General features: G+C 49.5%; 1 protein-coding gene across 3 annotated transcripts in view; it reads right to left on the reverse strand.

Moving 5' to 3' along the window:
• Positions 1-994: 994 nt before the first annotated feature.
• LOC139579571 (carboxypeptidase Z-like) overlaps positions 995-25218 on the reverse strand; it is a 35466-nt gene continuing 11242 nt past the window's right edge. For 2 of the 3 annotated variants that reach the window (XM_071408325.1, XM_071408324.1), the window contains exons 6-16: positions 24342-24483; positions 24176-24249; positions 23474-23718; positions 22246-22407; positions 21534-21692; positions 20538-20605; positions 20206-20273; positions 18280-18419; positions 17561-17660; positions 14796-14941; positions 995-1806 (exon numbers count right to left, since the gene is read on the reverse strand). In XM_071408325.1, the coding sequence (XP_071264426.1) occupies positions 1555-1806; positions 14796-14941; positions 17561-17660; positions 18280-18419; positions 20206-20273; positions 20538-20605; positions 21534-21692; positions 22246-22407; positions 23474-23718; positions 24176-24249; positions 24342-24483 (1556 nt within the window). In that variant the 3' untranslated portion in view covers positions 995-1554. The remainder of the gene's footprint in view (positions 1807-14795; positions 14942-17560; positions 17661-18279; positions 18420-20205; positions 20274-20537; positions 20606-21533; positions 21693-22245; positions 22408-23473; positions 23719-24175; positions 24250-24341; positions 24484-25218) is intronic. The other variant, XM_071408326.1, reaches the window with a different exon arrangement.

Here is a 25218-nt window from a genome sequence, read left to right on the forward strand (position 1 = left end):
AGTAGGGGAGAGTATGGGAGGGGGGAGAGGAGAGGAGAGGAAAGTAGGGGAGAGTAGAGGAGGGGAGAGGAGAGGAGGGGAGGAGGAGAGGAGGGGAGGGGGAAAGGAGAGTAGGGGGAGAGTAAAGGAGGGGAGAGGAGAGTAGGGTAGGGGGGAGGGGAGAGGAGAGGAGAGTAGAGGAGGGGGAGGAGAGGAGAGGAGGGGGGAGGAGAGTAGGGGGAGGGGGAGGGGAGAAGAGAGTAGGGGATGAGGAGAGGAGGAGGAGAGTAGGGGGAGGAGAGGAGAGTAGGGGGGAGGAGAGGAGAGTAGGGGATGAGGAGAGGAGGAGGAGAGTAGGGGGAGGAGAGGAGAGTAGGGGGGAGGAGAGGAGAATAGGGGGGAGGAGAGGAGAGGGGAGTAGGGGGGAGGAGAGGAGAGTAGGGGGGAGGAGAGGAGAGCAGGGGGGAGGAGAGGAGAGGAGAGGAGGAGAGGAGAGTGGTGGGGGAGGAGAGTGCGGGGGAGGAGAGGAGAGGAGAGGAGAGGAGAGGAGAGGAGGGGAGGAGAGGAGAGTAGGGGAGGAGAGGAGAGTAGGGGGGGGTGGAGGAAGAGAGTAAGGGGGAGGAGAGGAGAGGAGAGGAGAGGAGAGGAGGGGAGGAGAGTAGGGGGGAGGAGAGGAGAGTAGGGGAGGGGGGAGAGGAGAGGAGAGGAGGAGAGGAGAGGAGAGGAGTCTCTTTAGTCATGCTGAGTCTTGAAGGCAGTAAGTCATCACAAGCTGCCTGTGTTTAGAATTTGCCCCCAATCCTTAAAAATGACAAATGACCACCACTAAGAGGCAGAGAGGAGTGTGTGTCTCTGTGTGTATGTGTGTATGTGTATGTGTATGTGTGTATGTGTATGTGTGTGTGTGTGTGTGTATGTGTGTGTGTGTGTGCGCGCTAGGGTTTGTGTGTGTCCCAAGTCCACTTGTTGTAACAGAAAGACATTGAAACAGAAGCGTTATTAGAACTCAGAGGAGGAATGTTGTGATCAGAATGTCATAATGTAACATTCTAAATAGAACTCAGAGGAGGAATGTTGTGATCAGAATGTCTTAATGATACATTCTAAATAGAACTCAGAGGAGGAATGTTGTGAACAGAATGTCTTAATGAAACATTCTAAATAGAACTCAGAGGAGGAATGTTGTGATCAGAATGTCTTAATGAAACATTCTAAATAGAACTCAGAGGAGAAATGTTGTGATCAGAATGTCTTAATGAAACATTCTAAATAGAACTCAGAGGAGGAATGTTGTGAACAGAATGTCTTAATGAAACATTCTAAATAGAACTCAGAGGAGGAATGTTGTGATCAGAATGTCATAATGTAACATTCTAAATAGAACTCAGAGGAGGAATGTTGTGATCAGAATGTCTTAATGAAACATTCAAATAGAACACTGAGGAAGACAGAACTCAGAGGAGGAATGTTGTGAACAGAATGTCTTAATGTAACATTCTAAATAGAACAATGAGGAAGACAGAACTCAGAGGAGGAATGTTGTGATCAGAACGTCTTAATGAAACATTCTAGATTCTAGTTCCGTAGCAGCCAGGTGGGAGCAGAGACCCCTGCCTGAGTAAAGTAGTTCCACCACCACGGCTTCTCCTGCCACTCTCCTCCCATCCCCGGTTCTCCTCCCATCCCCGGTTCCCTGGGTTCTCTGGGTTCTCCCGGCTCGGAGCGGCCGTAGCTCTGGAAACGGTTGTACGGGTCGAAGCGGTCGTAAGTGTCCAGGGAGGAGCTGAGGAACAGGTGGTAGTCTGGTCCTACTGGCTGTACAGGGACCTGGAGGAGAGGAGACAAATACCTGTCTTTAATGAGAGGGAGGGGAGGAGGGAGGAGCTGAGGAACAGGTGGTAGTCTGGTCCTACTGGCTGTACAGGGACCTGGAGGAGAGGAGACAAATACCTGTCTTTAATTAGAGGGAGGGGAGGAGCTGAGGAACAGGTGGTAGTCTGGTCCTACTGGCTGTACAGGGACCTGGAGGAGAGGAGACAATACCTGTCTTTAATTAGAGGGAGGGGAGGAGGGAGGAGCTGAGGAACAGGTGGTAGTCTGGTCCTACTGGCTGTACAGGGACCTGGAGGAGAGGAGACAATACCTGTCTTTAATTAGAGGGAGGGGAGGAGGGAGGAGCTGAGGAACAGGTGGTAGTCTGGTCCTACTGGCTGTACAGGAACCTGGAGGAGAGGAGACAATACCTGTCTTTAATTAGAGGGAGGGGAGGAGGGAGGAGCTGAGGAACAGGTGGTAGTCTGGTCCTACTGGCTGTACAGGGACCTGGAGGAGAGGAGACAAATACCTGTCTTTAATTAGAGGGAGGGGAGGAGGGAGGAGCTGAGGAACAGGTGGTAGTCTGGTCCTACTGGCTGTACAGGGACCTGGAGGAGAGGAGACAAATACCTGTCTTTAATTAGAGGGAGGGGAGGAAGGAGGAGCTGAGGAACAGGTGGTAGTCTGGTCCTACTGGCTGTACAGGGACCTGGAGGAGAGGAGACAAATACCTGTCTTTAATTAGAGGGAGGGGAGGAGGGAGGAGAGGAGACAAATACCTGTCTTTAATTAGAGGGAGGGGAGGAGGGAGGAGCTGAGGAACAGGTGGTAGTCTGGTCCTACTGGCTGTACAGGGACCTGGAGGAGAGGAGACAAATACCTGTCTTTAATTAGAGGGAGGGGAGGAGGGAGGAGCTGAGGAACAGGTGGTAGTCTGGTCCTACTGGCTGTACAGGGACCTGGAGGAGAGGAGACAAATACCTGTCTTTAATTAGAGGGAGGGGAGGAGGGAGGAGCTGAGGAACAGGTGGTAGTCTGGTCCTACTGGCTGTACAGGGACCTGGAGGAGAGGAGACAAATACCTGTCTTTAATTAGAGGGAGGGGAGGAGGGAGGAGCTGAGGAACAGGTGGTAGTCTGGTCCTACTGGCTGTACAGGGACCTGGAGGAGAGGAGACAAATACCTGTCTTTAATTAGAGGGAGGGGAGGAGGGAGGAGCTGAGGAACAGGTGGTAGTCTGGTCCTACTGGCTGTACAGGGACCTGGAGGAGAGGAGACAAATACCTGTCTTTAATTAGAGGGAGGGGAGGAGGGAGGAGCTGAGGAACAGGTGGTAGTCTGGTCCTACTGGCTGTACAGGGACCTGGAGGAGAGGAGACAAATACCTGTCTTTAATTAGAGGGAGGGGAGGAGGGAGGAGAGGAGACAAATACCTGTCTTTAATTAGAGGGAGGGGAGGAGGGAGGAGCTGAGGAACAGGTGGTAGTCTGGTCCTACTGGCTGTACAGGGACCTGGAGGAGAGGAGACAAATACCTGTCTTTAATTAGAGGGAGGGGAGGAGGGAGGAGAGGAGACAAATACCTGTCTTTAATTAGAGGGAGGGGAGGAGGGAGGAGCTGAGGAACAGGTGGTAGTCTGGTCCTACTGGCTGTACAGGGACCTGGAGGAGAGGAGACAAATACCTGTCTTTAATTAGAGGGAGGGGAGGAGGGAGGAGAGGAGACAAATACCTGTCTTTAATTAGAGGGAGGGGAGGAGGGAGGAGCTGAGGAACAGGTGGTAGTCTGGTCCTACTGGCTGTACAGGGACCTGGAGGAGAGGAGACAAATACCTGTCTTTAATTAGAGGGAGGGGAGGAGGGAGGAGCTGAGGAACAGGTGGTAGTCTGGTCCTACTGGCTGTACAGGGACCTGGAGGAGAGGAGACAAATACCTGTCTTTAATTAGAGGGAGGGGAGGAGGGAGGAGCTGAGGAACAGGTGGTAGTCTGGTCCTACTGGCTGTACAGGGACCTGGAGGAGAGGAGACAAATACCTGTCTTTAATTAGAGGGAGGGGAGGAGGGAGGAGATGAGGAACAGGTGGTAGTCTGGTCCTACTGGCTGTACAGGGACCTGGAGGAGAGGAGACAAATACCTGTCTTTAATTAGAGGGAGGGGAGGAGGGAGGAGCTGAGGAACAGGTGGTAGTCTGGTCCTACTGGCTGTACAGGGACCTGGAGGAGAGGAGACAAATACCTGTCTTTAATTAGAGGGAGGGGAGGAGGGAGGAGCTGAGGAACAGGTGGTAGTCTGGTCCTACTGGCTGTACAGGGACCTGGAGGAGAGGAGACAAATACCTGTCTTTAATTAGAGGGAGGGGAGGAGGGAGGAACAGGTGGTAGTCTGGTCCTACTGGCTGTACAGGGACCTGGAGGAGAGGAGACAAATACCTGTCTTTAATTAGAGGGAGGAACAGGTGGTAGTCTGGTCCTACTGGCTGTACAGGAACCTGGAGGAGAGGAGACAAATACCTGTCTTTAATGAGAGGGAGGGGAGGAGGGAGGAGCTGAGGAACAGGTGGTAGTCTGGTCCTACTGGCTGTACAGGGACCTGGAGGAGAGGAGACAAATACCTGTCTTTAATTAGAGGGAGGGGAGGAGGGAGGAGCTGAGGAACAGGTGGTAGTCTGGTCCTACTGGCTGTACAGGAACCTGGAGGAGAGGAGACAAATACCTGTCTTTAATTAGAGGGAGGGGAGGAGGGAGGAGCTGAGGAACAGGTGGTAGTCTGGTCCTACTGGCTGTACAGGAACCTGGAGGAGAGGAGACAAATACCTGTCTTTAATTAGAGGGAGGGGAGGAGGGAGGAGCTGAGGAACAGGTGGTAGTCTGGTCCTACTGGCTGTACAGGAACCTGGAGGAGAGGAGACAAATACCTGTCTTTAATTAGAGGGAGGGGAGGAGGGAGGAGCTGAGGAACAGGTGGTAGTCTGGTCCTACTGGCTGTACAGGGACCTGGAGGAGAAGAGACAAATACCTGTCTTTAATTAGAGGGAAGGGAGGAGGGAGGAGCTGAGGAACAGGTGGTAGTCTGGTCCTACTGGCTGTACAGGGACCTGGAGGAGAGGAGACAAATACCTGTCTTTAATTAGAGGGAGGGGAGGAGGGAGGAGCTGAGGAACAGGTGGTAGTCTGGTCCTACTGGCTGTACGGGGACCTGGAGGAGAGGAGACAAATACCTGTATCTAATTAGAGGGAGGGGAGGAGGGAGGAGCTGAGGAACAGGTGGTAGTCTGGTCCTACTGGCTGTACAGGGACCTGGAGGAGAGGAGACAAATACCTGTCTTTAATTAGAGGGAGGGGAGGAGGGAGGAGCTGAGGAACAGGTGGTAGTCTGGTCCTACTGGCTGTACAGGGACCTGGAGGAGAGGAGACAAATACCTGTCTTTAATTAGAGGGAGGGGAGGAGGGAGGAACAGGTGGTAGTCTGGTCCTACTGGCTGTACAGGGACCTGGAGGAGAGGAGACAAATACCTGTCTTTAATTAGAGGGAGGGGAGGAGGGAGGAACAGGTGGTAGTCTGGTCCTACTGGCTGTACAGGAACCTGGAGGAGAGGAGACAAATACCTGTCTTTAATGAGAGGGAGGGGAGGAGGGAGGAGCTGAGGAACAGGTGGTAGTCTGGTCCTACTGGCTGTACAGGGACCTGGAGGAGAGGAGACAAATACCTGTCTTTAATTACAGGGAGGGGAGGAGGGAGGAGCTGAGGAACAGGTGGTAGTCTGGTCCTACTGGCTGTACAGGAACCTGGAGGAGAGGAGACAAATACCTGTCTTTAATTAGAGGGAGGGGAGGAGGGAGGAGCTGAGGAACAGGTGGTAGTCTGGTCCTACTGGCTGTACAGGAACTTGGAGGAGAGGAGACAAATACCTGTCTTTAATTAGAGGGAGGGGAGGAGGGAGGAGCTGAGGAACAGGTGGTAGTCTGGTCCTACTGGCTGTACAGGAACCTGGAGGAGAGGAGACAAATACCTGTCTTTAATTAGAGGGAGGGGAGGAGGGAGGAGCTGAGGAACAGGTGGTAGTCTGGTCCTACTGGCTGTACAGGGACCTGGAGGAGAAGAGACAAATACCTGTCTTTAATTAGAGGGAAGGGAGGAGGGAGGAGCTGAGGAACAGGTGGTAGTCTGGTCCTACTGGCTGTACAGGGACCTGGAGGAGAGGAGACAAATACCTGTCTTTAATTAGAGGGAGGGGAGGAGGGAGGAGCTGAGGAACAGGTGGTAGTCTGGTCCTACTGGCTGTACGGGGACCTGGAGGAGAGGAGACAAATACCTGTATCTAATTAGAGGGAGGGGAGGAGGGAGGAGCTGAGGAACAGGTGGTAGTCTGGTCCTACTGGCTGTATAGGGACCTGGAGGAGAGGAGACAAATACCTGTCTTTAATTAGAGGGAGGGGAGGAGCTGAGGAACAGGTGGTAGTCTGGTCCTACTGGCTGTACAGGGACCTGGAGGAGAGGAGACAAATACCTGTCTTTAATTAGAGGGAGGGGAGGAGGGAGGAACAGGTGGTAGTCTGGTCCTACTGGCTGTACAGGAACCTGGAGGAGAGGAGACAAATACCTGTCTTTAATGAGAGGGAGGGGAGGAGGGAGGAGCTGAGGAACAGGTGGTAGTCTGGTCCTACTGGCTGTACAGGGACCTGGAGGAGAGGAGACAAATACCTGTCTTTAATTAGAGGGAGGGGAGGAGGGAGGAGCTGAGGAACAGGTGGTAGTCTGGTCCTACTGGCTGTACAGGAACCTGGAGGAGAGGAGACAAATACCTGTCTTTAATTAGAGGGAGGGGAGGAGGGAGGAGCTGAGGAACAGGTGGTAGTCTGGTCCTACTGGCTGTACAGGAACCTGGAGGAGAGGAGACAAATACCTGTCTTTAATTAGAGGGAGGGGAGGAGGGAGGAGCTGAGGAACAGGTGGTAGTCTGGTCCTACTGGCTGTACAGGGACCTGGAGGAGAGGAGACAAATACCTGTCTTTAATTAGAGGGAGGGGAGGAGGGAGGAGCTGAGGAACAGGTGGTAGTCTGGTCCTACTGGCTGTACAGGGACCTGGAGGAGAGGAGACAAATACCTGTCTTTAATTAGAGGGAGGGGAGGAGGGAGGAGCTGAGGAACAGGTGGTAGTCTGGTCCTACTGGCTGTACAGGGACCTGGAGGAGAGGAGACAAATACCTGTCTTTAATGAGAGGGAGGGGAGGAGGGAGGAGCTGAGGAACAGGTGGTAGTCTGGTCCTACTGGCTGTACAGGAACCTGGAGGAGAGGAGACAAATACCTGTCTTTAATGAGAGGGAGGGGAGGAGGGAGGAGCTGAGGAACAGGTGGTAGTCTGGTCCTACTGGCTGTACAGGGACCTGGAGGAGAGGAGACAAATACCTGTCTTTAATGAGAGGGAGGGGAGGAGGGAGGAGCTGAGGAACAGGTGGTAGTCTGGTCCTACTGGCTGTACAGGGACCTGGAGGAGAGGAGACAAATACCTGTCTTTAATTAGAGGGAGGGGAGGAGGGAGGAGCTGAGGAACAGGTGGTAGTCTGGTCCTACTGGCTGTACAGGGACCTGGAGGAGAGGAGACAAATACCTGTCTTTAATTAGAGGGAGGGGAGGAGGGAGGAGCTGAGGAACAGGTGGTAGTCTGGTCCTACTGGCTGTACAGGAACCTGGAGGAGAGGAGACAAATACCTGTCTTTAATTAGAGGGAGGGGAGGAGGGAGGAGCTGAGGAACAGGTGGTAGTCTGGTCCTACTGGCTGTACAGGGACCTGGAGGAGAGGAGACAAATACCTGTCTTTAATTAGAGGGAGGGGAGGAGGGAGGAGCTGAGGAACAGGTGGTAGTCTGGTCCTACTGGCTGTACAGGAACCTGGAGGAGAGGAGACAATACCTGTCTTTAATTAGAGGGAGGGGAGGAGGGAGGAGCTGAGGAACAGGTGGTAGTCTGGTCCTACTGGCTGTACAGGGACCTGGAGGAGAGGAGACAAATACCTGTCTTTAATTAGAGGGAGGGGAGGAGGGAGGAGCTGAGGAACAGGTGGTAGTCTGGTGCTACTGGCTGTACAGGAACCTGGAGGAGAGGAGACAAATACCTGTCTTTAATTAGAGGGAGGGGGGGAGGGAGGAGCTGAGGAACAGGTGGTAGTCTGGTCCTACTGGCTGTACAGGAACCTGGAGGAGAGGAGACAAATACCTGTCTTTAATTAGAGGGAGGGGAGGAGGGAGGAGCTGAGGAACAGGTGGTAGTCTGGTCCTACTGGCTGTACAGGGACCTGGAGGAGAGGAGACAAATACCTGTCTTTAATTAGAGGGAGGGGAGGAGGGAGGAGCTGAGGAACAGGTGGTAGTCTGGTCCTACTGGCTGTACAGGGACCTGGAGGAGAGGAGACAAATACCTGTCTTTAATTAGAGGGAGGGGAGGAGGGAGGAGAGGAGACAAATACCTGTCTTTAATGAGAGGGAGGGGAGGAGGGAGGAGCTGAGGAACAGGTGGTAGTCTGGTCCTACTGGCTGTACAGGGACTTGGAGGAGAGGAGACAAATACCTGTCTTTAATTAGAGGGAGGGGAGGAGGGAGGAGCTGAGGAACAGGTGGTAGTCTGGTCCTACTGGCTGTACAGGGACCTGGAGGAGAGGAGACAAATACCTGTCTTTAATTAGAGGGAGGGGAGGAGGGAGGAGCTGAGGAACAGGTGGTAGTCTGGTCCTACTGGCTGTACAGGGACCTGGAGGAGAGGAGACAAATACCTGTCTTTAATTAGAGGGAGGGGAGGAGGGAGGAGCTGAGGAACAGGTGGTAGTCTGGTCCTACTGGCTGTACAGGGACCTGGAGGAGAGGAGACAAATACCTGTCTTTAATTAGAGGGAGGGGAGGAGGGAGGAGCTGAGGAACAGGTGGTAGTCTGGTCCTACTGGCTGTACAGGGACCTGGAGGAGAGGAGACAAATACCTGTCTTTAATTAGAGGGAGGGGAGGAGGGAGGAGCTGAGGAACAGGTGGTAGTCTGGTCCTACTGGCTGTACAGGAACCTGGAGGAGAGGAGACAAATACCTGTCTTTAATTAGAGGGAGGGGAGGAGGGAGGAGCTGAGGAACAGGTGGTAGTCTGGTCCTACTGGCTGTACAGGAACCTGGAGGAGAGGAGACAAATACCTGTCTTTAATTAGAGGGAGGGGAGGAGGGAGGAGCTGAGGAACAGGTGGTAGTCTGGTCCTACTGGCTGTACAGGAACCTGGAGGAGAGAAGACAATACCTGTCTTTAATTAGAGGGAGGGGAGGAGGGAGGAACAGGTGGTAGTCTGGTCCTACTGGCTGTACAGGGACCTGGAGGAGAGGAGACAAATACCTGTCTTTAATTAGAGGGAGGGGAGGAGGGAGGAGCTGAGGAACAGGTGGTAGTCTGGTCCTACTGGCTGTACAGGGACCTGGAGGAGAGGAGACAAATACCTGTCTTTAATTAGAGGGAGGGGAGGAGGGAGGAGCTGAGGAACAGGTGGTAGTCTGGTCCTACTGGCTGTACAGGGACCTGGAGGAGAGGAGACAAATACCTGTCTTTAATTAGAGGGAGGGGAGGAGGGAGGAGAGGAGACAAATACCTGTCTTTAATGAGAGGGAGGGGAGGAGGGAGGAGCTGAGGAACAGGTGGTAGTCTGGTCCTACTGGCTGTACAGGGACCTGGAGGAGAGGAGACAAATACCTGTCTTTAATTAGAGGGAGGGGAGGAGGGAGGAGCTGAGGAACAGGTGGTAGTCTGGTGCTACTGGCTGTACAGGAACCTGGAGGAGAGGAGACAAATACCTGTCTTTAATTAGAGGGAGGGGGGGAGGGAGGAGCTGAGGAACAGGTGGTAGTCTGGTCCTACTGGCTGTACAGGAACCTGGAGGAGAGGAGACAAATACCTGTCTTTAATTAGAGGGAGGGGAGGAGGGAGGAGCTGAGGAACAGGTGGTAGTCTGGTCCTACTGGCTGTACAGGGACCTGGAGGAGAGGAGACAAATACCTGTCTTTAATTAGAGGGAGGGGATGAGGGAGGAGCTGAGGAACAGGTGGTAGTCTGGTCCTACTGGCTGTACAGGGACCTGGAGGAGAGGAGACAAATACCTGTCTTTAATTAGAGGGAGGGGAGGAGGGAGGAGAGGAGACAAATACCTGTCTTTAATGAGAGGGAGGGGAGGAGGGAGGAGCTGAGGAACAGGTGGTAGTCTGGTCCTACTGGCTGTACAGGGACTTGGAGGAGAGGAGACAAATACCTGTCTTTAATTAGAGGGAGGGGAGGAGGGAGGAGCTGAGGAACAGGTGGTAGTCTGGTCCTACTGGCTGTACAGGGACCTGGAGGAGAGGAGACAAATACCTGTCTTTAATTAGAGGGAGGGGATGAGGGAGGAGCTGAGGAACAGGTGGTAGTCTGGTCCTACTGGCTGTACAGGGACCTGGAGGAGAGGAGACAAATACCTGTCTTTAATTAGAGGGAGGGGAGGAGGGAGGAGAGGAGACAAATACCTGTCTTTAATGAGAGGGAGGGGAGGAGGGAGGAGCTGAGGAACAGGTGGTAGTCTGGTCCTACTGGCTGTACAGGGACTTGGAGGAGAGGAGACAAATACCTGTCTTTAATTAGAGGGAGGGGAGGAGGGAGGAGCTGAGGAACAGGTGGTAGTCTGGTCCTACTGGCTGTACAGGGACCTGGAGGAGAGGAGACAAATACCTGTCTTTAATTAGAGGGAGGGGAGGAGGGAGGAGCTGAGGAACAGGTGGTAGTCTGGTCCTACTGGCTGTACAGGGACCTGGAGGAGAGGAGACAAATACCTGTCTTTAATTAGAGGGAGGGGAGGAGGGAGGAGCTGAGGAACAGGTGGTAGTCTGGTCCTACTGGCCGTACAGGGACCTGGAGGAGAGGAGACAAATACCTGTCTTTAATGAGAGGGAGGGGAGGAGGGAGGAGAGGAGACAAATACCTGTCTTTAATTAGAGGGAGGGGAGGAGGGAGGAGCTGAGGAACAGGTGGTAGTCTGGTCCTACTGGCCGCACAGGGACCTGGAGGAGAGGAGACAAATACCTGTCATTAATTAGAGGGAGGGGAGGAGGGAGGAGCTGAGGAACAGGTGGTAGTCTGGTCCTACTGGCTGTACAGGAACCTGGAGGAGAGGAGACAATACCTGTCTTTAATTAGAGGGAGGGGAGGAGGAGGAGAGGAGACAATACCTATCTTTAATTAGAGGGAGGGGAGGAGACAAATACCTGTCTTTAATTAGAGGGAGGGGAGGAGGGAGGAGAGGAGACAATACCTATCTTTAATTAGAGGGAGGGGAGGAGACAAATACCTATCTTTAATTAGAGGGAGGGGAGGAGACAAATACCTATCTTTAATTAGAGGGAGGGGAGGAGGGAGGAGAGGAGACAATACCTATCTTTAATTAGAGGGAGGGGAGGAGACAAATACCTATCTTTAATTAGAGGGAGGGGAGGAGACAAATACCTATCTTTAATTAGAGGGAGGGGAGGAGGGAGGAGAGGAGACAATACCTATCTTTAATTAGAGGGAGGGGAGGAGACAAATACCTATCTTTAATTAGAGGGAGGGGAGGAGACAAATACCTATCTTTAATTAGAGGGAGGGGAGGAGGGAGGAGAGGAGACAATACCTATCTTTAATTAGAGGGAGGGGAGGAGACAAATACCTATCTTTAATTAGAGGGAGGGGAGGAGACAAATACCTATCTTTAATTAGAGGGAGGGGAGGAGGGAGGAGAGGAGACAAATACCTATCTTTAATTAGAGGGAGGGGAGGAGACAAATACCTATCTTTAATGAGAGGGAGGGGAGGAGACAAATACCTATCTTTAATTAGAGGGAGGGGGGGAGACAAATACCTATCTTTAATTAGAGGGAGGGGAGGAGACAAATACCTATCTTTAATTAGAGGGAGGGGAGGAGACAAATACCTATCTTTAATTAGAGGGAGGGGAGGAGGGAGGAGAGGAGACAAATACCTATCTTTAATGAGAGGGAGGGGAGGAGACAAATACCTATCTTTAATTAGAGGGAGGGGAGGAGGGAGGAGAGGAGACAAATACCTATCTTTAATGAGAGGGAGGGGAGGAGACAAATACCTATCTTTAATTAGAGGGAGGGGAGGAGGGAGGAGAGGAGACAAATACCTATCTTTAATGAGAGGGAGGGGAGGAGACAAATACCTATCTTTAATTAGAGGGAGGGGAGGAGACAAATACCTATCTTTAATTAGAGGGAGGGGAGGAGACAAATACCTATCTTTAATTAGAGGGAGGGGAGGAGACAAATACCTATCTTTAATTAGAGGGAGGGGAGGAGACAAATACCTATCTTTAATTAGAGGGAGGGGAGGAGGGAGGAGAGGAGACAAATACCTATCTTTAATGAGAGGGAGGGGAGGAGGGAGGAGAGGAGACAAATACCTATCTTTAATGAGAGGGAGGGGAGGAGGGAGGAGAGGAGACAAATACCTATCTTTAATTAGAGGGAGGGGAGGAGGGAGGAGAGGAGACAATACCTATCTTTAATTAGAGGGAGGGGAGGAGGGAGGAGAGGAGACAAATACCTATCTTTAATTAGAGGGAGGGGAGGAGGGAGGAGAGGAGACAAATACCTATCTTTAATGAGAGGGAGGGGAGGAGGGAGGAGAGGAGACAATTACCTATCTTTAATGAGAGGGAGGGGAGGAGGAGGGAGATGTAGAGGATGATGGAGAGGGAAAGAGTGAGGAAAGGAGAGGTAGGAGAGGGAGAAGGGAAGAGAGGAAGACGGAGAGAAAGGAGAGGCAGGGAGAGGATGAGGGAGAAAAGGGAGAGGGGAAGAGGGAGGATAGGAAGTGGGAGGAGAGGGAGAGGGGATGAGGGAGAAAAGGGAGAGGGGAAGAGGGAGGATAGGGAGTGGGAGGAGAGGGAGAGGGGATGAGGGAGAAAAGGGAGAGGGGAAGAGGGAGGATAGGGAGTGGGAGGAGAGGGAGAGGGGATGAGGGAGAAAAGGGAGAGGGGAAGAGGGAGGATAGGGAGTGGGAGTGGGAGGAGAGGGAGAGGGGATGAGGGAGAAGATATGAACTGGAGAACAACAGGTGATATGTCTGGTTCTACTGCTCTCAGACATGGTGTAGGAAGAGGAGGATGAGGATAGATGAGAGGGAAGCGGGGAAAGATAAGAGGAAGAATATTCAGATGATGATGATCGGTGGAGCCGGCAGGTGTTCAGGGAGTAGCTGGGGAATAACAGGAAGTCAGGTTCTACTGCTTTACTCTGACCAGGAGGGAGAGGGGGAGGAGAGGAAGAATACGATGATGATGATGATTAGGAGAAGGAGGAGGAGGAGACAGGAGGGGAGGAGGAGGAGACAGGAGGGGAGGAGGAGGGCAGAAACAGGATAAGGGAAACAGAAAAGGTGGAGGAGAGAAAGAAGAAGAAGAGATGTGAAAAATATAAAACATCTCAGATATCATGACACTGACATCAACACCTCCGATATCATGACACTGACATCAACACCTCAGATATCATGACACTGACATCAACACCTCAGATATCATGACACTGACATCAACACCTCATATATCATGACACTGACATCAACACCTCATATATCATGACACTGACATCAACACCTCAGATATCATGACACTGACATCAACATAATACACCTCAGATATCATGACACTGACATCAACACCTCAGATATCATGACACTGACATCAACACCTCAGATATCATGACACTGACATCAACACCTCATATATCATGACACTGACATCAACACCTCAGATATCATGACACTGACATCAACACCTCAGATATCATGACACTGACATCAACACCTCAGATATCATGACACTGACATCAACACCTCAGATATCATGACACTGACATCAACACCTCAGATATCATGACACTGACATCAACACCTCAGATATCATGACACTGACATCAACACCTCAGATATCATGACACTGACATCAACATCTCAGATATCATGACACTGACATCAACACCTCAGATATCAGGACACTGACATCAACACCTCAGATATCATGACACTGACATCAACACCTCAGATATCATGACACTGACATCAACACCTCAGATATCATGACACTGACATCAACACCTCAGATATCATGACACTGACATCAACACCTCAGATATCATGACACTGACATCAACACTTCAGATATCATGACACTGACATCAACATAATACACCTCAGATATCATGACACTGACATCAACATAATACACCTCAGATATCATGACACTGACATCAACATAATACACCTCAGATATCATGACACTGACATCAACATAATACACCTCAGATATCATGACACTGACATCAACACCTCAGATATCATGACACTGACATCAACACCTCAGATATCATGACACTGACATCAACATAATACACCTCAGATATCATGACACTGACATCAACATAATACACCTCAGATATCATGACACTGACATCAACATAATACACCTCAGATATCATGACACTGACATCAACACCTCAGATATCATGACACTGACATCAACACCTCATATATCATGACACTGACATCAACATCTCAGATATCATGACACTGACATCAACACCTCAGATATCATGACACTGACATCAACATAATACACCTCAGATATCATGACACTGACATCAACACCTCAGATATCATGACACTGACATCAACACCTCAGATATCATGACACTGACATCAACACCTCAGATATCATGACACTGACATCAACACCTCAGATATCATGACACTGACATCAACACCTCAGATATCATGACACTGACATCAACACCTCAGATATCATGACACTGACATCAACACCTCAGATATCATGACACTGACATCAACACCTCAGATATCATGACACTGACATCAACATCATATTTCTCAAACACTGAACCTGGTACAGAAACATCACAGATCACAGATAAACCTCTAACTTTACAAGTACCTTTTTGAGCACGAAGTTGACCCGCCCAGCTTTTTCCATGTGAGCAGGCAGGTAAATTCTCTTGCTGACCTTGGAGTAACCATTAGCTGATGCTGTTACGATGTGTGTTCCTGAGTTCATTAACCTCCAGTAATCACCATCCTCCGCTGTAGAGAGAGGCAGGGAGAGGGATGGAGAGATGGAGGGAGGAAGGAGACAGGGAAGGAGACAGGGAAGGAGACAGGGAGGGAGGCAGAGGGAGGGAGGGAGAGAGAGAGAGAGATCAATTACAAATCTTAGAATCAACTATTAAAGACGACCAGAACCCATTTGATTCTCCAATTACATTCAATGAACTACAGGACAAAATACAAACCCTCCAAACCAAAAAAGCCTGTGTTGTTGATGGTATTCTCAATGAAATTATAAAATATACAGACAATAAATTCCAATGGGATATTCTTAAACTCTTTAACATCATCCTCAGCTCTGGCATCTTCCATAATATTTGGAACCAAAGACTGGTCACCCCAAACCACAAAAGTGGAGACAAATTTGACCCCAATAACTACCGTGGAATATGCATCAACAGTAACCTTGGGAAAATCCTCTGCATTATCATTTAACAGCAGACTCGTACATTTCCTCAATGAAAACAATGTACTGAGCAAAGGTCAAATTATCTTTTTACCAAATTACCGTACGACAGACCACGTATTCACCCTGCACACCCTAATTGACAAACAAACAAACCAAAACAAAGGCAAAGTCTTCTCATGCTTTGTTGACTTCAAAAAAGCTTTTGACTCAATTTGGCACGAGGGTCTGCTATACAAATTGATGGAAAGTGGTGTTGGGGAAAAACATACAACATTATAAAATCCATGTACACAAACAACAAGTTTGCGGTTGAAATTGGCAAAAAACAAACACATTTCTTTCCACAGGGCAGGGGGGGTGAGACAGGGATGCAGCTTAAGCCCCACCCTCTTCAACATATATCAACTAATTGGCGAGGGCACTAGAACAGTCTGCAGCACCCGGCTTCACCCTACTAGAATCTGAAGTCAAATGTCTACTGTTTGCTGATGATCTGGTGCTTCTGCCCCCTAACCAAGGAGGGCCTACAGCAGCACCTAGATCTTCTGCACAGATTCTGTCATACCTGGGCCCTGACAGTAAATCTCAGTAACACAAAAATAATGGTGTTCCATAAAAGGTCCAGTTGCCAGGACTAAAAATACAAATTCCATCTAGACACCGTTGCCCTAGAGCACACAAAAAAACGATACATACCTCGGCCTAAACATCAGCACCACAGCTAACTTCCACAAAGCTGTGAACGATCTGAGAGACAAGGCAAGAAGGTCATTCAATGCCATCAAAAGGAACATAAAATTGACATACCAATTAGGATCTGGCTAAAAATACTTGAATCAGCTATAGAACCCATTGCCCTTTATGGTTGTGAGGTCTGGGGTCCGCTCACCAACCAAGAATTCACAAAATGGGACAAACACCAAATTGAGACTCTGCATGTAGACAGGGGGGGAGACAGGGAGGGAGACAGGGAGGAGACAGGGAAGGAGACAGGGAAGGAGACAGGGAAGGAGACAGGGAAGGAGACAGGGAAGGAGACAGGGAAGGAGACAGGGAAGGAGACAGGGAAGGAGACAGGGAAGGAGACAGGGAAGGAGACAGGGAAGGAGACAGGGAAGGAGACAGGGAGGAGACAGGGAAGGAGACAGGGAAGGAGACAGGGAAGGAGACAGGGAAGGAGACAGGGAAGGAGACAGGGAAGGAGACAGGGAAGGAGACAGGGAAGGAGACAGGGAAGGAGACAGGGAAGGAGACAGGGAAGGAGACAGGGAAGGAGACAGGGAAGGAGACAGGGAAGGAGACATGGAAGGAGACAGGGAAGGAGACAGGGAAGGAGACAGGGAAGGAGACAGGGAAGGAGACAGGGAAGGAGACAGGGAAGGAGACAGGGAAGGAGACAGGGAAGGAGACAGGGAAGGAGACAGGGAGGAGACAGGGAAGGAGACAGGGAAGGAGACAGGGAAGGAGACAGGGAAGGAGACAGGGAAGGAGACAGGGAAGGAGACATGGAAGGAGACAGGGAAGGAGACAGGGAAGGAGACAGGGAAGGAGACATGGAAGGAGACAGGGAAGGAGACAGGGAAGGAGACAGGGAAGGAGACAGGGAAGGAGACAGGGAAGGAGACAGGGAGGGAGACAGGGACATGTTGTTACAGGGTAACCACCAAGAGAAGATGTTTGTCTTGATATCACGTCTCTCCAGTGATGACACAACGTCAAAAAAACATTGCTTTTCCTTGTATACTGCCAACATCTCTACATTTCCACCTTACAATGTAAACCGCTTGGAGCGTCTGTAAAATGTTATGAAACCAGTTATGGTCTATGTCCTAAATGGCTCCTTTCTCCCTCCATAGAGCTCTAACAGAGGACCCTGCTCAGAAGTTCCCATTTTGGCTCCTTTCTCCCTCCATAGAGCTCTAACAGAGGACCCTGCTCAGAAGCAGCCATTTTGGGCTCCTTTCTCCCTCCATAGAGCTCTAACAGAGGACCCTGCTCAGAAGTTCCCATTTTGGGCTCCTTTCTCCCTCCATAGAGCTCTAACAGAGGACCCTGCTCAGAAGCAGCCATTTTGGGCACCTTTCTCCCTCCATAGAGCTCTAACAGAGGACCCTGCTCAGAAGTACCCATTCTGGGCTGCAGACATTATCCGGAACTATGGCTATATCAGTTATTACGGTGGTTACCTGTGGTGACATCTTTACGTATTCCCCTGACAGATATGGACGCTCCTTTAATTCCATAGCCCTCCTCATCCTTCACCACTCCCTTAATACCTCTGTGGACCTGGAGAAGAGAAGGAACGACAGGGAAAAACATCAAGACACTCCCTTAATACCTCTGTGGACCTGGAGAAGAGAAGGAACGACAGGGAATAACACCAGGGAACATCAGGCTTGGAGGAATGACATAGGGTTATTTTAACAAAATTCCCCGGTTTTCCAGAAATCTCAGTTGGAAGATTCCTGGATTTACTACTTGTTCCCCCCTGATTCCATGGATCTTCCAACCAGGGTTTTTGGAAACCCAGGAAATTTTGGGAAATTTTCCGGAATTTTCTGACCTAGCAAGGAATGGCAGGGAATGCTAAGGTCAGTGGAGGCTGGTGGGCGGGAGGAATATATAGTAGGACGGCAGCTTAACATAAGGCTATATCGGAATGAATGGAACGGTTTAAGAAACATCAAACACATGTTTTCCAGGTGCTCAATATACAATTCCATGTATTCCATTCCAGCCATTACAAAGAGCCAGCTGTCCTCCTATATCTCTGTCCACCAGCCACCACTGATAAGGACATTAAACATGGTCAAAAAAATGATGAGATAACACATAGGCCTTCTACGGTATAACTACGGCACAAAATGGCTGCCTGGTCGCTGGGCCAATTGAAAGGCAGACCCACCGACTCCATGAAACTGAGCAGGGCCTCCTTGTTCCTGAGCCACTCTGGGTAGAGCTCCTCTTCAGAAGGGAACTTGTCACAGCCCAGCTCCACCGTAATCTCCAGACAGTTAGTGTGGAGGTAGTTAAAGTCTGACATCCCTATGGTACCGGAGAAATGGAGAGTTAGGATACACACACACAGGAGAGAGGAGGAGAGAGGGTTAGAGAAGAAGAGGAGAGACAGAATGTTATGAGGAGAGGAGGAGAGACAGAATGTTATGAGGAGGAAAGACAGCATGTTATGAGGAGAGGAGGAGAGACAGAATGTTATGAGGAGAGGAGGAGAGACAGAATGTTATGAGGAGAGGAGGAGAGACAGAATGTTATGAGGAGAGACAGAATGTTATGAGGAGAGGAGGAGAGACAGAATGTTATGAGGAGGAGGAGGAGAGACAGAATGTTATGAGGAGAGGAGGAGAGACAGAATGTTATGAGGAGAGGAGGAGAGACAGAATGTTATGAGGAGAGGAGGAGAGACAGAATGTTATGAGGAGAGGAGGAGAGACAGAATGTTATGAGGAGAGGAGGAGAGACAGAATGTTATGAGGAGAGACAGAATGTTATGAGGAGAGGAGGAGAGACAGAATGTTATGAGGAGAGGAGGAGAGACAGAATGTTATGAGGAGGAGGAGGAGACAGAATGTTATGAGGAGAGGAGGAGAGACAGAATGTTATGAGGAGAGGAGGAGGAGAGACAGAATGTTATGAGGAGGAGGAGGAGACAGAATGTTATGAGGAGAGGAGGAGAGACAGAATGTTATGAGGAGGAGAGGAGGAGACAGAATGTTATGAGGAGAGGAGGAGAGACAGAATGTTATGAGGAGAGGAGGAGAGACAGAATGTTATGAGGAGGAGAGACAGAATGTTATGAGGAGGAGAGACAGAATGTTATGAGGAGGAGAGGAGAGACAGAATGTTATGAGGAGAGGAGGAGAGACAGAATGTTATGAGGAGAGGAGGAGAGACAGAATGTTATGAGGAGAGGAGGAGAGACAGAATGTTATGAGGAGGAGAGACAGAATGTTATGAGGAGAGGAGGAGAGACAGAATGTTATGAGGAGAGGAGGAGACAGAATGTTATGAGGAGAGGAGGAGAGACAGAATGTTATGAGGAGGAGAGACAGAATGTTATGAGGAGAGGAGGAGAGACAGAATGTTATGAGGAGAGGAGGAGAGACATAATGTTATGAGGAGAGGAGGAGAGACAGAATGTTATGAGGAGAGGAGGAGAGACAGAATGTTATGAGGAGAGGAGGAGAGACAGAATGTTATGAGGAGAGGAGGAGACAGAATGTTATGAGAAGAGGAGGAGAGACAGAATGTTATGAGGAGAGGAGGAGAGACAGAATGTTATGAGGAGAGGAGGAGAGACAGAATGTTATGAGGAGAGGAGGAGACAGAATGTTATGAGGAGAGGAGGAGAGACAGAATGTTATGAGGAGAGGAGGAGAGACAGGATGTTATGAGGAGAGGAGGAGAGACAGAATGATATGAGGAGAGGAGGAGAGACAGGATGTTATGAGGAGAGGAGGAGAGACAGAATGTTGTGAGGAGAGGAGGCGAGACAGAATGTTATGAGGAGAGGAGGAGAGACAGGATGTTATGAGGAGAGGAGGAGAGACAGAATGATATGAGGAGAGGAGGAGAGACAGGATGTTATGAGGAGAGGAGGAGAGACAGAATGTTGTGAGGAGAGGAGGAGAGACAGAATGTTATGAGGAGAGGAGGAGACAGAATGTTATGAGGAGAGGAGGAGACAGAATGTTATGAGGAGAGGAGGAGAGACAGAATGTTATGAGGAGAGGAGGAGACAGAATGTTATGAGGAGAGGAGGAGAGACAGAATGTTATGAGGAGGAGAGGAGAAGATATAGAAGGTTCCCTACCCCCTGGGAAGCTGTACCACAGAGCTCCGTTGATGATGCCTCCGCTCCTGATGAAGGACGCTCCACACCTAGAATATACAATATATACGTTATCTAGCAGTAATGTTACGAGGAGGGGAGGAGGAGGAGGAGACCTCTGCTCCTGATGAAGGCGACTCCACACCTAGAATATACAATATATACGTTATCTAGCAGTAATGTTACGAGGAGGAGGAGGAGGAGGAGGAGACCTCCGCTCCTGATGAAGGACGCTCCACACCTAGAATATACAATATATAGGTCATGTAACAGAGTGTAATATCATTCATAATAATAGATAGGAATATAATCACCTCTCTGTGTTGTTGTCGGCCATGCTGGCGTGAGAGTCTGCGTATGTCCGGGCCAGCTGCTTAAACGCCTGCAGAGAGGGACACACAGTCACATTCTTCAACATGGCATTTTCTAGCCTGGGAACAGAAGAGGTTTTCACCCCTGACATAAACTATGTGTCCGTCCCAAATGGCACTATGGGTCTAAAGTAGTGAACTATATAGGGAATAGGGTACCTGTTGGCCAGGTGTAGGACAGGACAGGTACCTGTTGGTCAGGTGGAGGACAGGACAGGGTACCTGTTGGCCAGGTGTAGGACAGGACAGGTACCTGTTGGTCAGGTGAGGGCAGGACAGGGTACCTGTTGGCCAGGTGTAGGACAGGACAGGTACCTGTTGGTCAGGTGGAGGACAGGACAGGTACCTGTTGGTCAGGTGGAGGACAGGACAGGTACCTGTTGGTCAGGTGTAGGACAGGACAGGTACCTGTTGGTCAGGTGTAGGACAGGACAGGTACCTGTTGGTCAGGTGGAGGACAGGACAGGTACCTGTTGGTCAGGTGGAGGACAGGACAGGTACCTGTTCATCAGATGTAGGACAGGACACCTGTTGGTCAGGTGTATGACACGGTACCTGTTCATCAGGTGGAGGACAGGACAGGGTACCTGTTGGTCAGGTGTAGGACAGGACAGGGTACCTGTTGGTCAGGTGTAGGACAGGACAGGGTACCTGTTGGTCAGGTGTAGGACAGGACAGGGTACCTGTTGGTCAGGTGTAGGACAGGACAGGGTACCTGTTGGTCAGGTGTAGGACAGGACAGGGTACCTGTTGGTCAGGTGTAGGACAGGACAGGGTACCTGTTGGTCAGGTGGAGGACAGGACAGGGTACCTGTTGGTCTGGTGGAGGACAGGACAGGGTACCTGTTGGTCAGGTGTAGGACAGGACAGGGTACCTGTTGGTCAGGTGGAGGACAGGACAGGGTACCTGTTGGTCAGGTGTATGACAGGACAGGGTACCTGTTCATCAGGTGTAGGGGAGAACATCCTCTCTTCATGGAGGTGTCTGGAGAAGTCAAAGGGATAAGAGATCACCAGCTCTCCACCATGGAGGCTAGCAGACTGGACAAACGGCACAGACCTGATCCACTTCATCACTGCATAGGTCTCTGAAGCTACCTGAGAGAGGAAAGGAGAGAGGAAAGGAAAGAGGAGAAGATGAGAGCGGAGAGGAAAGGAGAGTTTTGCCCTGTTCAAGCAGCAGGATCAACTGTCTATTTCTTCATAGACAGCAGACAACAGTTATCCAGAGGATCATCACCTCACACTGTCTAAGTGACACGAGAGAGATGAGTGTTTTCCCCATCACAGATCAGGACCAAATTACTTACATCATTAATCAGATCAGGAAAATTACACATATCCCTTACAAAACTGGTTTTGTATAAATACTCTGGACACCCCTAGTACATACCTTACCAAAACAGTAGGAATGTTCTGTACCTTACCAAAACAGTAGGAATGCCCTGTACCTTACCACAACAGTAGGAATGTCCTATACTTTCCCACATCAACAGAAAGCTAAGTTCCAATACCATCGGAGAGGTACCTACACCATGAGGGACTTGCTATAGAGAAGCTAGTTATATCACTCATGTGTGCACACCTCTCCGATGGCCTCACTGGCGCCATCCCACTACCGACACCAGTGTAGCGAGATGTTGATACATACCTTACCAAACCAGTAAGAGTCTGGGATGGGGATGTGGTCTGTGCGGAACCGTTTGATCCTGCGATTCCGGTAGAGAATAGACGTAAGGTCAGGAAAGTTCCGGTTCAAGTCTAGGTTCTGAGCGTTGGTGCGACCCACCGTCCAACCGTTGAGCTCGTGACCCTACGCAAACACACAGAAGTAGAAACACACACAGAGGGTAAAGGTCGTGACCCTAGACATGGTTCAACACCCCATGACCCTGCAGGAGCATGACGGGGAGGAGTGAAGAGTGAAGCATCATGGGTAATGGAAGACATGGAAGTCATGTCGGTTAGAAGAATGTGATTGGATAGGATGAATATAAGAGGTCAGGAGTGCTTCGTTGACCATGTGACCCGGAAGAGGGCCCAGAGATTTTCCCAGTCAAGTCACTTGATCGTTCCCTATTTAGGGCGTAATTTAGGGACATACTATGTAATCCGTCTGGAGAGAACAAGCTGTCCAGTAAACATTCATTTTATTAAAACCTTTATTTAACTAGGCAAGTCAGTTAAGAACAAATTCTTATTTAAAATGTCGGCCTACACCGTCCAAACCCGGACGACGCTGGGTCAATTGTGCGCCGCCCTATGGGACTCCCAATCACGGCCGGTTGTGATACAGCCTGGATTCAAACCAGGGTGTCTGTAGTGACACCTCTAGCACTGAGGTGCAATGCCTTAGCCACTCGGGAGTCCTGCCAGTAGTTGGACAGGACATGACATGCTGTTTGTGTGAAGAAGATAGCCCAGAAATCCCTCGGTAGTTTGAAAACATGATGATGAAGAGAATAAAGCTTCCCACTGCCAGCTGTTGGGGAAAACAACTAGACGTTTTATCTATTAAAAATATATATATAATTTTTTATTTTAAGAAAAACGTTTTGAGATTTCTAGCAGTGTTATTTCTTCGACCTTAAACACAGTTACAAAAAATGGCACTGCGTTTCCATGACAACAGTCTAACCGACTGCTCTTGCCGATTGGTTAAGGACACTATCACTCTGTCTCTCTGGTAGTGGGAGGGGCTGAACCAATAGGAGAGCTCAGGTAGATGATAGGTAGTTGGAAAAGGGGCAGGCTTAGAAAAGAGAGTGCTGTCACAGACTCTATAATGGAGAAGATAGGAGGCGTGGCCTCTTTCTATCTCTGCGCGGCGGTTGGTCGGACCCCGGCTTCGACGTTTTTTTTATTTATTTGTGATTTACTTCCTGGTTGTAGTGTGGTTGTTGTTCCGGGTCGTTGCTATCCTCTACCTCGGCGGCCGCCAGCTCGTAGCCGTCGGGGTTCATGGACGCCAGGATGTGGATGCGTGTGGTGTTTACGAGCGTCTGGATACGCTGGTTGCCAAGGAGATACTCGGAACAGAGGTACTGGGCCAGGTAGATCAGCAACTGACGACCCAGGACCTCGTTGCCATGCATGTTGCCAACCAACTTGATCTCCGGTTCCACTGAGGGGGGAGATGGAGGAGGAGGGGAGGAGGTGAGAGACACAGGAAAGGAATTGCTCAAGACAAAACCTGTGTCAAAGTTCATGTTAGAAGACTTTAAGACATAGGAGATCCTCAACTTGCCCTGTACCAATAGGCTTTAAGACACAGGAGATACTCAACTAGTCCTGTACCAATAGGCTTTAAGACACAGGAGATCCTCCACTTGCCCTGTACCAATAGGCTTTAAGACACAGGAGATACTCAACTAGCCCCGTACCAATAGGCTTTAAGACACAGGAGATCTCCTACTAGCCCTGTACCAATAGGCTTTAAGACACAGGAGATACTCAACTAGCCCCGTACCAATAGGCTTTAAGACACAGGAGGTCCTTTACTAGCCCTGTACCAATGGGCTCCCTAGCTGACTTGCCTCATTGCTGTGCATTTCAAACCCCAGAAATCATTACACACTCACATAGTTCGTGCCCTCCGGGGTTGTCTGTGAACTCTATGGCCAGGAGGTCTTTCCCCTCTGTGCTGCGTCCGATACTGTAGATATATAGATACACAGATCGGTACTTTATTCATCCCTGAGGGGATATTTCCTGTCAAAGTAAACAGCAGCAGAACACAGCCAGTACCTGTAGGTGCGGGAGATGTGAGAGCACTTGGCAGCAGTCCTCTTCAGAACCTTGTACATCTGGGCGTTGGAGTGGTACGTGAACTGAATGATGGTGGAGGGTTCGTCTGGAGACAGGTTGGAGAAAGCCACTTCCTGTCTGGCTGAGAGGGAGAGGGCGAAGGAGGAGGGGGAGATTAGCTGAATTGATCGTAATTGGTTTTCTGAAACACATTTAAAACTTCTTCGGGATTGGTGTCCCATCCACGGGATGATTGAGCTAACGTAGACTAATGCGATTAGCATGAGGTTGTAAGTAACTAAGAACATTTCCCAGGACATAGACATATCTGATATTGGCAGAAAGCTTAAATTATTGTTAATCTAACTGTACTGTCCAATTTACATTAGCTAATACAGTGAAAGAATACCATGCTATTGTTTGAGGAAAGAGCACAATTTTGAACATGAAAAGTTATTAATAAACAAATTAGACACATTTGGGCAGTCTTGATACCAAATCTTGAACAGAAATGCAATGTTCATTGGATCAGTCTAAAACTTTGTACATACACTGATGCCATCTAGTGGCCAAAATCTAAATTGCAGCTGGGCTGGAAAAATACACTATGGCCTTTCTCTTGCATTTCAAAGATGATGGTACAAAATAAAACAGAAGAACGGTTGGATTTTTCTTCGTATTAAATTTTATTGTGTTATATTCTCTTACAATCTTTTCACATTTTCACAAACGTCAAAGTGTTTTCTTTCAAATGGTATCAAAAATATGCATATCCTTGCTTCAGGGCCTGAGTTACATGCAGTTAGATTTGGTTATGTCATTTTAGGCGAACATTTAAAAAAAGGGGGCTGACACACATTACGATTGTTACGATGTT

The sequence above is a fragment of the Salvelinus alpinus genome, chromosome 6, assembly GCF_045679555.1.
Source record: "Salvelinus alpinus chromosome 6, SLU_Salpinus.1, whole genome shotgun sequence".
Taxonomy (NCBI): Eukaryota; Metazoa; Chordata; class Actinopteri; order Salmoniformes; family Salmonidae; genus Salvelinus; species Salvelinus alpinus.